Below are 15158 nucleotides of genomic sequence, written 5' to 3'. Positions count from 1 at the left end.
TATTTGCAAAGCTCTTGATCTTGCTACATCTTCCTTACCACAGCTTTGCTGTGACAGTGTGAGGCCACAGCCTGCCTTGCTCTTGGCGTTTCTCATCTGCTCTAAGCGTTGCCTGCAGGTGGCCAGATCATTCCTATTGGCCCTGCTTCCTGGCTGCTGTGTCTGTGTCCTGCCTGCCTCTCCTAAGATAGGTGGGCCAGCATGAACTCACTGATGCCCCAGGAAGCCTGATTATAACCAGGCTGTCTATGGGTTTTTCTTTTTAAGCTTCCAAGCAAGTGCAGAGAAAGCCACCCCCTGCAGAGACCCGGTCCCCGAGAGGTAATTGTGGGCCTGCTTCCCCAGCCCCCCTAGGCCTGTGTGCTGGGCTGCTTCCAGGGCTGGAGAGACCCACTCTTACCACCAGGCAATTCCCACTGAGCCCCGGACGGGGGCCTGGAAATGCACCCCTGCTTCTCTCTTCACAGATGAGTCTATCTGGTTGAACTCTTCAATCTTGCTTTAGGGACAAGAGTGTGGGGGGCAGGGAGTGTGTGCCTAAAGACATCTAGGGACCACATTTGGGGTTTGGGAAATCCCCACTAAGAGTGTGTATATGGCGGGGCGGGGGGCTGTTTGTGTTTGAGATGGGGTCTTGCTCTGTTGCCCAGGCTGGTCTCAACTCCTAGGCTGCTAGTAGCTTGAGAGCTCAGGAGTGCACTACCATACAACATATTTTAAATGACAAGTTTAACAAACAAGTGTTCAAGGAGGGAATCTCTATTTACAATCACTGGGACTTAGTATTTAGAACTTAATCAAAATTAGGCTAAGGGTTTGTATGTCATAGAAACATATTAATTTAAGAAATAAAACATTATGTCTATAGAGTCATAGGTTTTTATGTCTATATAGTTATGTTGTATTTCCATTACCATGTCCATAGCTTTGGGTATACAGTTATTGAGTCTTCGCTCTTGTACTCTTTGGATTTAATAGCCACATATTAAGGATACCATGCACCTTTTGTTCCTTAGGTCTTGACTTGTCTCACTCAGCATGATTCGCTCTAGATTCATCCACTTCCCTGCAAATGCCATTATTTTATCTTGTCTGTTGGCTATGTAGAATTCCATTCTGTATATATACCACATTTTCTGTATCCATTCATCTGCAGTAGGGCATCTGGATTGTTTCCATCGCCTGGCTATTGTGAATAGTGCAGAGATGAACATAGCTGAGCAGGTGTCCTTGTAATATCCTGGGTCATGATGTTCAGGATAGATGCCCAGAAGTGGTATGGCGAGATCATAGGGAAGGTCTATTTTCAGTTCTTTAAGAAACCTCCACACTGCTTTCCAGAGTGGCTGATCTAGTCTGCATTCCCACCAGCAGTGTAGTAGGGTTCCTTTTTCTCCACAACCCCGCCAGTAACTGTCATTGTCTGAGTTCAAAATCTTGACCATTCTTGTTGGGGTAAGGTGGTATCTTAGGGTTGTTTTTATTTGCATTTCCTTTATGACCATGGATGATGACATTTTCTCATATGCTTTTCTGCCATTTTAATCTCTTCTTCTGATAAGTCTCTCTTTAGTTCCCTTGCCCATTGAGTGAATGGTTTATCCCTCTGCCATTTTTTAAAATCTGTTTTGTTATTTTTTGCCAGTCCTGGGCCTTCAACTCTGGGCCTGGGCATTGTCCCTGAGCTCTTTTCACTCAAAGCTAGCACTTTACCACTTCCATTACAGCACCATTTCCAGCTTTTTCTGTGATTAATTGGAGATAAAAGTCTCACAGGTTGGTGCTGGGATCTCACACCAGTAATCTTAGCTATTCCAGTAGCTGAGACCTGGAGATCATGGTTCAAAGCCAGCATAGGCAAGAAAGTCCATGAGATCTTTTTCTGGTCTAGTCATGGAGTTTTGAACTCAGAGCCTGGGTGCTCTCTCTGAGCTCTTTTGCTCAAGGCTAATGCCCCACCACTTTGAACCACAGTACCATGTTTGGTTTTCTGGTATTTAATTGGAGTTAAGAGTCTCATGGACTTTTTTGCCCTGGCTGGCTTTGAACCACAATCCTCAGCCTCCTGAGTAGCTAGGACTACAGATGTGAACTACCAGCACCTGGTGTCCCCCTGGCATTTGTTAAGCGCCTTTGTTGTGAGTGTGGACTCTGTAAAACACCATCTTGTACACCCATCTGTAAAACACAACCTGCAGGCTCAAATCTGATCCCTTTCCCCAGTTTTCACATGAGGATACGAGCTTAGGATCAGCAAAGCCCCTAAGGTCTCTCAGCTCAAGGTCTCTCCACAAGTGAGTGGTGTGGAATGGAAGCCCACTACTGCCCTGTGTCCAGAAGACAGGAGGCGGAATCCCAGCACAGGCCCCACTTCCCCTGCTGTCACTGGCCCTGACTTCTTTAGGAACATCTATGACTGGAAAAGTCCAACTCTAACCTCTGCAAATGAAAGTGCTCCTTCCAGACTTCCAGGGTGGGGAGCTTGAGAAAAACCAGTTCTACAGGCCCCATTCTGGAAAACCCGCTCCATCAGATCTACATTTACAATTCCACTTCCTCTTCAGCATCTCCAGAGAGATCACACACACACACACACACACACACACACACACACACACACACACACACATCTCTTCTGGAGATTCTGACACTGGGGTCCATGGTCCCCAGTTTTAGGAAGGCTGAGGCATGAGGCAAGGATGTGGGAGTCTGTCATGAGAGGGGGCTTCCAGCAGCCCAGAGGCTCCGTGTGAGGAGGTACAAGGGTAATAGCTGCAGGAAAGGGCATTCTGAGGGTGAGAACAGCCGGGCAGGATTCAGCTGCAGGACGCTGTGTGGGGCCCGCAGTGGTGGCATAGGTAGTTCTGAGGAAGCAGGAAGGGTGGAGGGAGGAGAGGCAGAGTGGTGCCTGGGTCACTCAGGCCTCCTTCCTCCCAGTGTGAAGGTCACACACAGGGAGTTTTGCAAAGCAGACTTCCACACACTACCCTCCCTGTGGGCTTTGTAGCACTTCTCCATTCACCTGGAGGCCCCTGGCTGGAGAGGAAAGTGACAGACTTGGCTGGGGCCCATCTCTTGCCCTAGGGACGGTGGGACATAGTTGGTCTGCATCTGTAATGAGGTACTCTGTGGCTTAGTGGGAATGGACCTCCGTCAGGACGTTCTGCTCTGTCCTTAGCCTGGCCATGACCCTCAGGATGGCAGTCCCCAGGCCATGACAGACACTACCCCCACCCCAACCTGCCTGGACTCACTCCATTTCTTTCCCCTCCAGGTGAATCAGCAAAATCTGGGGATCGCAGTGGCTACAGCAGCCCTGGCTCTCCAGGGACTCCCGGCAGCCGCTCCCGCACCCCATCTCTGCCGACCCCACCTACCCGGGAGCCTAAGAAGGTGGCTGTGGTTCGCACTCCCCCCAAATCGCCATCTTCCACCAAGAGCCGCCTGCAGACGGCCCCAGTGCCCATGCCAGACCTGAAGAACGTCAGGTCCAAGATTGGCTCCACCGAAAACCTGAAGCACCAGCCAGGCGGAGGGAAGGTAAGGGCTGTGCGCTACCGAGCCTGAGCGGCCCCACCAGGCAAAACCTAAGTACTTCCAACATTTCCACAAAGACCTGGATGTCAAAAACACTTTTCTGTGTCAGAACGTGGAGGTGGCCTGGTTGACTGAGCTGATGGAGCCAAAACCTCCTCCTCCGAGCATATCCAGGCTGGACACGGACAACCTGAGATCCCCAGTGGGATAGAAACTTTCAGAGCCCCCGGGGATCCTAAAGGGAGGGATTCCTATGGGAGTCCAAAGCCCTCAGGGCTGCACTATTCAGGATAGCCACAAGATGGCGATGTTGCAGGCATCCATCCTTTCTTGGACACTTCCTTGGAGATGACTACTTTCTATTCTGCAATTGTGCTGATGCGATTTCTTTTCTTTAAATCTCCCTCTCCTTCTCCTGCTGCTGTTATCTTTCTTTCTTCCTGCTCATCTTTTTCTGGTCTATTTCTCCATGTTACCCCTTTAAAGCATTTTAAATGTACCTGCCTGGCAAATTAAGTCTCAGTTTCAACACCCAGTACTACCAAAAACAAAACAAAATGCTTAGTGCATTCTCTTCATTAGCAAAGTTCTAAAAGCGGCTGGGAGTTTGGCCCTGTGGTAGAGTGCTTGCCTAGCATGCACAAAGATCCAGGTTTGATTCCTTGGTACCACATACACAGAAGAAAAGCTGGATGTACTGCTGTGGTTCAAGTGGTAGAGTTCTGGCCTTAAGAAAGCCCAAGGACAGTGTTCAGGCTCTGAGTTCAAGGCCCAGGACTGGCAAAAACATAAATAAACAAACAAACAAACAAATAAATAAAAGCATATATCACTAGGTGTCAGTAGTTCACACTTGTAATCCTAACTACTTAGGAGACTGAGATCTGAGGATTCAAAGCCAGCCTGTGCAGGAAAGTCCTTGAGAATTTTAGCTCTGATAAATGACTCAGAAAAAGCCCCAAGTGGCACTGTGGCTCAAATGGTAGAGTGCTAGCCTTGAGCACAGAGGGGCTGAGGAACAGAGTCCAGGCCCCAAGTTCAAGCCCCAGGACTGACAAAAAAAAAAAAAGTGCGTGCGCACGTGCACATACACACTAAATGAAGTGGGTTTGAACCTGGGGTAGTTTCTGTCCCCTTCCGGATCAGGCTAGGCTTCAGGACATTTGGGCTGAAGTGTCAGGCACTGTAGTGAGCAGAGCCAGGCTGGACACTGCTTGGACAGTCCTGTCCCCCTAAGACTCCCAGCATCCTCCCTGCTGCACATCCATGCATCTGCTAAATGTTATGTCGATGAAATTGATCTTAAAGGAGCAGTCCCCGTCCTAAAGAGGATCTTCTTGTTAATGAATCTCTCCAGCAGTTGACCTGACAGGACACTGGGTTTTCTGTGGTTGTGTCCAGATAGACCACGTTGGATTTAAGACAAGGCTTGCTGTGACAGACTGCCCTGGGTTTGTGTTCCACCAGAGTATTGCTGGCTGACTCTGAGGCCCAGCCCAGCAAGCAAGAGGCAATGATAGCCTAGTCTGAGCCAGACTGGAGTCCGGGAGGCTCGCTATGGGGCTGGAGGCCTGAGAGCAAGGAGGATGCTACCTGGAGAGATCTGCGCCTGGACAGAGCCTGGTCAAGGCCTAGTGAAGGATGGGGAGAATTCAGGGCTCTTTGGGAAATGGATTAAACCAAAGTGGAACTATCATAGCCCCACCCCACTAGTGTCTCTTCAGGGTCAGTCCTCTTCTGGGGTCAGTCCTTTACCACATTCATTTCTCTCCTGACTAGCAGTCACTCAAGCCAAAAACTGGGGCTCCCTTAGCCAGGCACTGATGGTTCATGCCTGTCATCCTTGCAACTCAGGAGGCTGCAATCTGAGGATTGTGCTTTGAAGCCAGCCTTGGCAGAAAAGTCCCCAGGAGACTCTTACCACTAATGAACTACTCAAAAACCAGAAGTGGAGCTGGGCCCAGTGGCTCATGCCTATAATCCTAGCTACTCTGGAGGCTGAGATATGAGGATCAAGGTTCAAAGCCAGCCCTGGCACAAAAGGACCTGAGACTCTTATCTCCAGTTAACTTCTAGAAAATGGGAAGTGGGGGTTGGCTCAAGGGTAGGGTGGTAGCCTTGATCTGAAGAGCTCAGGGACAGCACCCAGGCCAAGTTCAAGTCCAATGACCCACAAGGAAAAAAAAAACAAAACAGAAGTGGAGGTATGGCTCAAAGTGCTAGAGTGCTAGCGTTGAGCAAAAGAGCTCAAGGACAGTGCCCAGGTCCTGAGTTCAAGCCCTAAGAGTAACAAAAATATATATATATATATATTGGGGCTCCCAAACACTCTTCTCCTCCAGTGGGTGTTTCCTGTGTCTGGCCAGGGCTGAGGTTCAATAATCGTACATGTTACTTTAACTGAGAAATATCAGGATTGCACTTTTTCTTTTCTTTTTTGCCAGTCCTAGGATATGAACTCAGGGCCTGGGCACTGTTATTGTGGTTTTCCTGAAGTCTAGCACTCTACCACTTCAGCTGTAACATCACTTCCAGCTTTTTTCTTTTTCTTTTCTTTTGTTGTTGCTGGTGGTGGTCGTAGGACTTGAACTCTTGGCCTGGGTGTTGGCCCTGAGCTCTTCAGCTCAAGGCTACCACCCTATCCCTTGAGCCATAGCACCATTTCTGGTTTTCTGGTGGTTAATTGGAGATAAGAGTCTCATGGACTTTAGTGCCCGGGCTGGCTTTGAGCCAAGATCCTCAGATCTCAGCCTCCTGAGTAGCTAGGATTACAGGTGTGAGCCATCGAGCCAGGCCTGGCTTCTTTTCTGTATATGTGGAACTGCGGAATCAAACCCAGGACTTCATGCATGCTAAGCAAGCACTCTACCACTAGGGTACATCCCTGGCCCCGGGATTGCAATTTCATAATGCCAACCATCACTGTCTTCTCTGCCTTCTCTAAATCTGAGATTCTCTAAAGGGTGGTCACTTAATGTGACAACTGACAGTAATTCAGATCTGCTTTGTAAATATCCTTATGTCTATTGCCAAACCCCACAAAAGCTTGTTGCCTTTTTTGTGGGATTGGAACAAGGAGAAAAAAAAAACACATTGGGGAAAATAATTTTTTTAATGTACATTACAGACCTTGTGTTATTACTTAATGTCCCTTGATTAATTTGATTAGTTTCTTTTATGCATTAGTACAGAAAATAAGGTTATCTTCCTTTGAGGAACTGGAAAGTTTTCTTTGTCAAATCAGAAGGGTTATGTAACACATCATGTTTCTTTTTTCTTTCTTTTTTTTTTTCTTTTTGCCTTGGCTTCCAGGAAGCTCAAGGCTAAATATAATATTCAGTCTTATAATTGTCCATCTCAGTAGCCTTCCTTTATTTTTACATTTTGCTTTTTAAGTTTTTCTTGTTTTGTTATCACCCATCCAAGTACAGGCCTGACCCTCCTTAGATTCTGAGCTCAATGAGATTGGATGTGTTCAGGATGGAATAGCTGCAGATGCTTGTTTTATTATCAGACGGAATGTGTGTTTTCTTTCATTTTTTAAAAAATTAATTTCTTTGGTGCCAAAGCCTCACACTCTCACTCAGCTTTCTTGTTCATGGTTGGTGCACTACCATTTGAACCATGCTACCAGTCTGGCATTTTGCTGGTTAATTGGAGATGGAGTCTTTTGAACTTTTCTGCCTGGGCTAGCTTAGAACTGCAATCCTTCAGGTCTCAGTCTTCTGAGTAGCTGGGTGAGCCATTGTGAGCTTCATTAATTCTAAACTGTTTCTGGTGTTTTTTCCCAGTCCTGGGGCTTGAACTCAGGGCCCGAGTCTCTCTGTGCTCAAAGCCAGCACTATACCACTTGAGCCACAGCAATACTTCCAGCTTTTCTCTGTTTATGTGGTACTAAGGAATCGAAACCAGGGTTTCATGCATGCTAGGCAAGCACTCTACAACTAAACCACATTCCCAGCTGCTTCTGTTCTTTTCTGAAAACAGGTAGGTAGATCTGATTGTGGGATTTATCCAATGAGAAGTTGCTAACATAAAATGACTCCCTGGACAGGGGTGTGCAACTTGGAAGGAAGGAAGGAAGGGAGGGAGGGAGGGAGAAGGGAAGGGAAAGAAAGCAAAGGAGGGAAGGAAGGAAAAAAGGAAATAAAGAGGGAAAGGGGGAGAGAAAATGAAAGAAAATAATAGAAAGAGGAAAAAGGAGGAAAGGGAGAAGAGATTCCCAAAGGAGCGGTTCATATGAGACTTTTAAAATCTTAGGCTAAGCCAGGTGCCAATGGCTCTTACCTGCTAGCCTAGCGCCTCAGAAAGCTGAGATCTGAGAATCATGGCTCTAAGCCAGTCTGTACTATAACGTCTGAGACTCTTATCTACAGTTAAATACCAAAAAGTCAGAAATTGGAGTTGCAGTTCAAGAGGTAAAGAGCTAGCCTTGAGCAAATAAGCCCAGGGACAGCACCCAGGCCCTGAATTCAAGCCCTAGGACTGGCACACACTCACACACACACACACACACACACACACACAAGGACCATTGTGGGAAACCCCTCCACCCCCTGCCCAGCATTGACTGAGCTCTGTTCTCATTCTCTCTGCCAGGAGAGAAGTTCTGGGTCAGCCAGGAGTCAGTATTGTTTTTATTTGGTTTATGAGGCAATACCTCGAGGTCATCCCAGGCAAGGCTTTGTTGTCCTCAGTGGCTGCAGGGACACCCAATTCCGGATCCTAGTGTGACTTCTGCCACTGCCCTGCTGCGGTGGCTGAGCCTCTGGTCCACAGGACAGCCTCGCTGGAAATAAGGTGGGGCAGTGGTGTGGCATTAGACACTGGAGATGTCACTGAGGAAGAATTTCAGCTTTAAAAAATGCAAAAATTTGCCAGGCCTGCAATCCCGGGTAATTAGGAGGCTGAGAACTGAAGATCAAGGTTCAAAGCCAGCTCAGGTAGAAAAGTCCATGAGACTCTTAACTCAATTAACCAGCAAAAAAGCTGGAAGTGGAGCTGTGGCTCAAGTGGTAGAGTGTTAGCTTTGAGCAAAAAAGCTCAGGGACAGCTCCCAGGCCCTGAATTCAAGCCTAAGGAGTAAATGGCGAAAGAGTTATATGATCTGAAGAGAAACCAGAGTATGTCAGCAGGGGGGTAAAAGAAGCCATTTTAAGCTGGGCATTCACGTCTGCAATCCTAGCTAGTCAACAGGATCACAGTTCAAAGCCAGCCCAGTCAGGAAAATCTGTGAGACTCTTTCTCTCCAGTTATCCCAGAAAAAGCTGGATGTGGAATTGTTGCTGAAGAGGCTTTGAGCAAAAGGAGCTCCAAGACAATGCCCGGGCCCAGAGTTCAAGCCCCAGGACTCACCAAAAAGAAAAGAAAGAGAGGAAGAAAGAAAAAAAGCAAGCAAGCAATTTCAGTATGCCTTCAGAAATACAAACACAACAATGCAAAGAAACAAAAAAGAAACAATTTCAGTAAGAAAGAAATTCAGGCTAAGCCATCAGTGCAGTTCTGTCTTTTTGTCAAAGATATAAACAATTGTCAGGACTTCGCATTGTGCCTACAATCAGGAGCTATTCCCAGGTGGTGGTGGTAGCAGCCCTCACTGCCTGCGCGCTGTACCACGTGTACCATGCCAGGCATTGTCCTTGGTGTCATCTCTCAAAGGTCCTAGGAGCTCAGTACTGCCACCTGCCCATTTTAGCTCCCCCACCCCCTCCCCATCCCCAGCCAAGGATTAAACTCAGGGCCTTGCACTCACCAGGCAACTACTCTTCCACTGAGCTAAATCCCCGCCCCGGCCCTGCCCATTTTACAGAAGGGTTAAGTGGATTTTCCAAGATGAATGGCTGAGGCTGAGATCAAGCCCCAAGTTTCTGACTGCTAGTCTTCCCCTAAAGTGCAGGTCCTTGCCTAGAAATGCCAAGTGCATTAGCGGAAGCAGGCTTTCTAAATAGCCAGTGGCAGCGGCAAATGCGGTCACTTGTCTGCTCTCAAGCCAACGCCTTTAGAAGGCCATTTGGAAAATTATGTTGAGAGCTTTGAGAATACTTTTAACCTTGGCCCAGGAATTCTATTTCTAGGGCTCTCTGCAAGGAAAATAATCCATACTGTTAAAAAAAAATTCCTCTTGCAGGAAGATGTTCATGTGAGGCTGAGGATGCTGTTTAAAATGGAATTCATGCAAACACTTAACAACCAAAGGAAGAGACTTCACAAAGTGACACAGGACATGCTGATAAAAGGAATACGCTATGGGGGGGGGCGAAGATGGGAGAATCATGTGTTGAAGGCTAGCCTGAGCTACATAACAAGACTCTGCTTCAAAAAATGATGATGATGGTGATGGTGATGGTGATATCTAACCAGGTGCCTGTTATTTCCAGCTAGTTGTGAAGCTGGCATGGCTGGATCACTTGAACCCCTAGGCAACATAGTGAGACATCTCGAAAAGAGAGTAAGGGCAAAGTGCTGGTGGTATAGGTCTATAATCCTAGCTACTGAAGAGGCTGAGATCTCAGGATCAAAGTTCAAAGCCAGCCCAGTCTGTGAGAAGTTATTTCTGATTAAACAAAACAACAACAACAAAAGTAAAACAGATAGAATTGGAGTTTTGGCTCGAGTGGCACAGCACTAGCTTTGAACACTACCAACAAAAAAGCTGAGACAGCACCCAGGTCCTGACATAGAGGTATTCAGGGCTGGGAATGTGCCTCAAATGGCAGAACACCTACCTAGCAAGTACAGCAAGGCCTTACGTTCAAACCTCAGTACCACCAAAACAGAAGAAGAAAGCAGGTGTACAATAATTCTGCCATTCTTATGTACATAGTGACAGTTACACACAACTGGGACTAAAAGGTAATAGATCAGCTGGTGCTACAGAGTGAGATCCTGTGTCAAAAAGAAAAAAATTAACTCTTCAAAAAATAGTTTTAATGTTTTGATGATTGTAATGTCATATTTTCTGATGAAAAGCACAGCTTTAAAAAAGGGGGGGGGGGCGCAGGAGTTTGACCTAGTGGTAGAGTGCTTGCATAGCATGCACAAAGACCGGGGTTCAATTCTTCAGTACCACATACATAGAAAAAAAAAAGCCAGAAGTGGTACTGAAGTTCAAGTGGTAGAGCTCTAGCCTTGAGAAACTCCAGCACTGGCAACAAAAAAAAGGAGTTGGGCACTGTGGCTCACACCTGTAATCCTAGCTACCCAGGGAGGCTGATTTCTGAGGCTCAATAGCCATCCTGGGCACTAAAATCCATGAGATTCTTATCTCCAATTAACCACCAGAAAATGGGAAGTGGCCCTGTGGCTCAAGGAGTAGGGCAGAAACCTTGAGCTGAAGAGTTCAGAGACAGTGTCCAAGCCCAGAGTTCAAGTCCCACAATGAAAGAGAGAGAGAGGGAAAGAGGGAGAGAAGGGAGGAGAGAAGGAGGGGGGAGTGGGAGGGGGAGAGGGAGAGGGAGAGCCAGGTGCTGGTAACTCACACCTGTAATCCTAGCTATTCAGGAGGCTGAGATCCTGACTTGAAGCCAACCGGGCAGGAAAGTCCTTGAAAGACCTCATCTACAATGAACTACCAGAAAAACTGGAAATGACATTATGACTCAAAGTGGTAGAGTGCCAGCCTTTAGTGAAAGAGCTTGGGGATAGTACCCAGGCCCTGAGTTCAAGCCCTATGACTGACTACAGAAATAAATGAAAAGATGGGTTAGATGTGTGATTCCAGTTCCCAGGTTGTAAGATTCAGAGCTGTAAAATTAGGGAAAAGAACTCGATGACTCAGAGGGTGGACTGGGTTTTTTTCCCAAGCAGTTCTCAACCGGGCTTAGGCCAGCTTGAATCTTCACCCACTGCTTCCAGTGATGCCCGTGTTTGTGAAACTGAAATCTCAGTTGGGTCACGGTGGCACAGCTGGTTCTTAATTAGGAACTCTGACTGGTAATTCTTTCCATCTGTGATTAATAAAAGCCAGGCCCACTATTTCCACCCAGGGAGCTGCGTGGGGTGAAATGGAAGATGTCGTTGCTGCTCCAGCTGACACGTAGAAATTTCCGGCTTCTTTCCACATACAGGATTGCTTATTTCATAGCTTATAGGCAAATTTGGTTAAAAAAAAAAAGAAATTGTTCCTCACTTAAACATTGATATCCCCACACCTCCCTGTTTCCTGGAGAGAGAGAGGATGCCTGGACTACCTCAGCGGTGCTGCCCCGGCCTACACAGCCTGGCAGAGGATGGGGTGCTGCTTCCTTTGGGGGCCTCCTGGAATGGAGGTAGCCAGGTGGATGGGTGGGAAAGAGTAGGGCACTTACCCCACCTTCCAAGAAACAACCCTTGTAAGAGCAGAAACTAGCCAGGTACTGGTGGCTTCCACCTGTAACTCTAGCTATTCAGGAAATTGAGTTCTGAAGATCACAGTTCAAAGCCAGCTGGGCAGGAAAGTCTATGAGACTCTGATTTCCAACTAACTACCAGAAAACCGGAAGTGGTGCTGTAGCTCAAAATGGTAGAGCACTAGCCTTGGGCAGAAAAGCTCAGAGAGAGGGCCTAGGCTGTGAGTTCAAGCCCCACGACCAACCCAAAAAGTAGAATAAAATAGCAAGACTGGAACTCCAACTCAGTACCTAACATTTTCACTCATTGACTGGCATTCTACCAACTGAGCCATGCCTCCAACTTCAAGAATCTTTACAAAGCCATCCACGTGCACCCTACAAGACTGGGGGTTCTCAACCCTGGCCAGGTTCCATCATCTTGGGACCTTTTCAGAAAGGAGGTCAGCAACATAGATTCTAACCTGTCCTCAGGCACAGGTGGAAGGAGTGTGGGGTGTTCTTTTCAGGAAGATCTTCGGGTGTTCTCGGTGTCTGTCAGTCTTGAGAACAGCCATGGAAAGTCCCGAGAATGTTCCCGTGGCTCTGGCAGGGTGTGAGCCTGAGGACCCTGAGGCTTTCTGTTTCCTCTTGGATTTGTGTGATTGGGCACGAGTGCCGCTCCGTCTCGCCCTGGTGTGCCCCCGTCTCTGACTTACAGGCATGCTCTCTGAGGCTTCCCTTATCACTGACCTTTGGCAAAGTGGATAGCTGCCATCTGGGAGTCTGTTTTGTGGCCCCAGTGTCAAACTTGGAGTTCTGCCAACTTTTGTTCCCTTCCTTCCTCCTGAAGATCCTTCCCTTCTGCTCCATTTGTCCCCCCCCCCCCTCCGCCCAGGGCCCCTGGGCCAGGCTCTGCCCCACCCCAGGTCAGGAAGCCTGAGTGTGCAGACTGGATCTGGGTGTGGTTGTCACTCATCCTTTTTTCTGGCTGTCAAAGGTGCAGATAATTAATAAGAAGCTGGATCTTAGCAACGTCCAGTCCAAGTGTGGCTCAAAGGATAATATCAAACACGTCCCAGGCGGCGGCAGTGTGAGTACTGCGCACTCTCCATCCTCGTGCTGCGGGCTCCGCTTTGGGAAGAGGCAGGAGTGTGTAGACGTGTGACACATTGCATAGAATAAATCCTCTCTGGCTTGGGCCCCCTCCCCATGTCCCTACGAAGGTGTGCCCATGATTCCCCCAGCCCACACGGGGTCCACAGCTCCCAGATCCCACCCCGGCACCCCCTGATACCCTCCCCATGCTTGGGGAGCACCTGCTTGCGGTGCAGAATACCAAAGATGATTGGTCCTCTCTGGGAATCAGAGTCCTCCCAGCCCAGCCCCTGGGTCCTCCTTACCAGTCAGGAACCAATCATGGCCCAGCACTAGTTCTCAGGAGCTCCACAGTCCATCCGAAGTTGGGCCGAAGGCCACTGCCCCATTACCTGGCCAGGCTACTTTAGGTGGCTCCACTGTGGGAAGGTATTGAGTGGATGTCGAGACCTGACCATCCCACCTTAAAGGCACGATGGTCTAGTTGCCTCTGCACTGCATCTCCTGCCCCTTGGAGGGAGGGGGGCTTCCTTAAGGCTCAGCTGAGCCTTGAATCCAGTTGTATCCAAGGGGTGACTCTAGATGCAAAAGGTCACACACAAGTGCCACTGGTGACACTGCCTTTGGTGCTTCTAAATTCAGCTTCCTCTAGTGTCCCCTCCCCCCAGGACCCGATGTGCCCTAAGGTGTGTGTCTTGTGAGGTGTGGGCTTGGATAGTCACTTCCTACCTGATCCCTTGATGGGCTTAAGAGACACCTTGGTCCTCTTGGTTGGCCTGTGCTCACTGAACAGTGCTCACACCGTCAGGCTCCCCTTCCCCCCCCCTCTCTCTCTCAGCAAACTCCTCATCCCTAGCTCTCTAGATCAGCAGATCTCTCTCCCTCCCTCCCTCCCTCCCTCCCTCCCTCCCTCCCTCCCTCCCTCCCTCCCTCCCTCCCTCCCTCCCTCCCTCCCTCTCTCTCTCTCTCTCTCTCTCTCTCTCTCTCTCTCTCTCTCTCTCTCTCTCTCTCTCTCTCTCTCCAGAAAATATACCTGTTGCCTCCAGGCCCAGAGGGTTTATTCTTGCAATGTGCTGCTGCCTCACACCCTAAGCCCCCACTGCCTTCTGCCCCCAAGGGCTTTGCTGCTTGGGTTTCACTCACTGATGCTTTCTCACCGTGTCTGCTGCTGAGTGTCTCTCCACCCCTCCCCTTCCCCTCCTGTCCACCCCCACTTGATCCTACCCCACTGCCCTGCTCTTGTCGCTGCCCCCTGGTTGCTGTTTGGAGGTTTTCTGCCCACTCCGGCCATGGGCTTTCTAGCTTGACTCCTCTATGGCCTGCTGACCAGCCAGTGGGTCCAATCTCCTCCTGCAGGAGAGGATGGGCAGACAGCACAAGGCAATGTGACCACTGCCTCTGTGACAGCATGTAGTTGACAAAGCTACAGTGCCCAGGACACCAGGAGCTTTCTGCAACATGTCCTACACTGTGCCAACCTGTGAGCTAGCCTAGGACCTTGCACAGAGCCACCAAGGTAGCCTGGGCTAACCCAGGGCCATTGTCCTTGGCCTGTGGTCACTGCTGACCAGTGAAGGCTGTCACATTTTGGGATGCTGGATCCTTGCCCTCCTCAGTGGGGAGCAGCTTCCCAGAAGCTCAGGCTTATTCCTTCTCCATCTTGCGATGTTCTGGCCTCCTGGCTGGGTTTCTCCTTATTCCTATGGCTGCTTCAATCCCCCCCCCACCCAGGGCCCACAGTCGTCCATACCTTTCTCTTCTGGACATCTCCTGCCCCTGCTGTACTCCAGTTCTCACAAATGGCCCCATCCAGGGCAAGGTGGAAAGAATGATGCCCTGGCCACCAAGCAGGCATTCCCCCTTCCCCAAACTCACATCCATGCCAGCCCTCCAGCTCACACCACCTCCTGGACCTGTTTGCAGACACACCTTAAAATCGCTTCTTTCACCCCCTTACCCTGCCCAGGTGCAGGAAGTCTCCTGCACTGTACACGTGGGCCACAATCCTGTCTGCTTTAGTCGGCTGTCCACAGCAGCTCTCCAACAAACAGCAAGTGCCAGCATGACCATGCACTAAAATATTGTGCAATCCCTCCATTTAGACACAAGTAGAAATCCCTCCTCCTTTCTATCAGCCTCCATGAGCCCATTCTCACATCAGGCCTCCTCTCTCCCTCCATGGGTAGAGGCTGCTCCTGCAGCCATCTAGGACTCTCT

At 49.0% G+C, this 15158-nt stretch overlaps 1 protein-coding gene across 7 annotated transcripts in view; it reads left to right on the top strand.

Annotated features, from left to right (window-relative positions):
• Mapt (microtubule associated protein tau) overlaps nucleotides 1-15158 on the top strand; it is a 94404-nt gene that overhangs the window by 70526 nt on the left and 8720 nt on the right. For 4 of the 7 annotated variants that reach the window (XM_090350013.1, XM_090350008.1, XM_090350007.1 and 1 more), the window contains 2 exons: nucleotides 3275-3540; nucleotides 12844-12936. In XM_090350013.1, the coding sequence (XP_090206139.1) occupies nucleotides 3275-3540; nucleotides 12844-12936 (359 nt within the window). The remainder of the gene's footprint in view (nucleotides 1-3274; nucleotides 3541-12843; nucleotides 12937-15158) is intronic. The other 3 variants (XM_090350012.1, XM_090350011.1, XM_090350009.1) reach the window with 1 other exon arrangement.

This window comes from Megascapheus bottae, chromosome 17, assembly GCF_031878675.1.
Source record: "Megascapheus bottae isolate mThoBot1 chromosome 17, mThoBot2.hap1, whole genome shotgun sequence".
Classification (NCBI taxonomy): domain Eukaryota; kingdom Metazoa; phylum Chordata; class Mammalia; order Rodentia; family Geomyidae; genus Megascapheus; species Megascapheus bottae.
The sequence above is the reverse complement of the archived record's forward strand: the minus strand, read 5'-3'. Positions and strand labels throughout refer to the sequence as shown.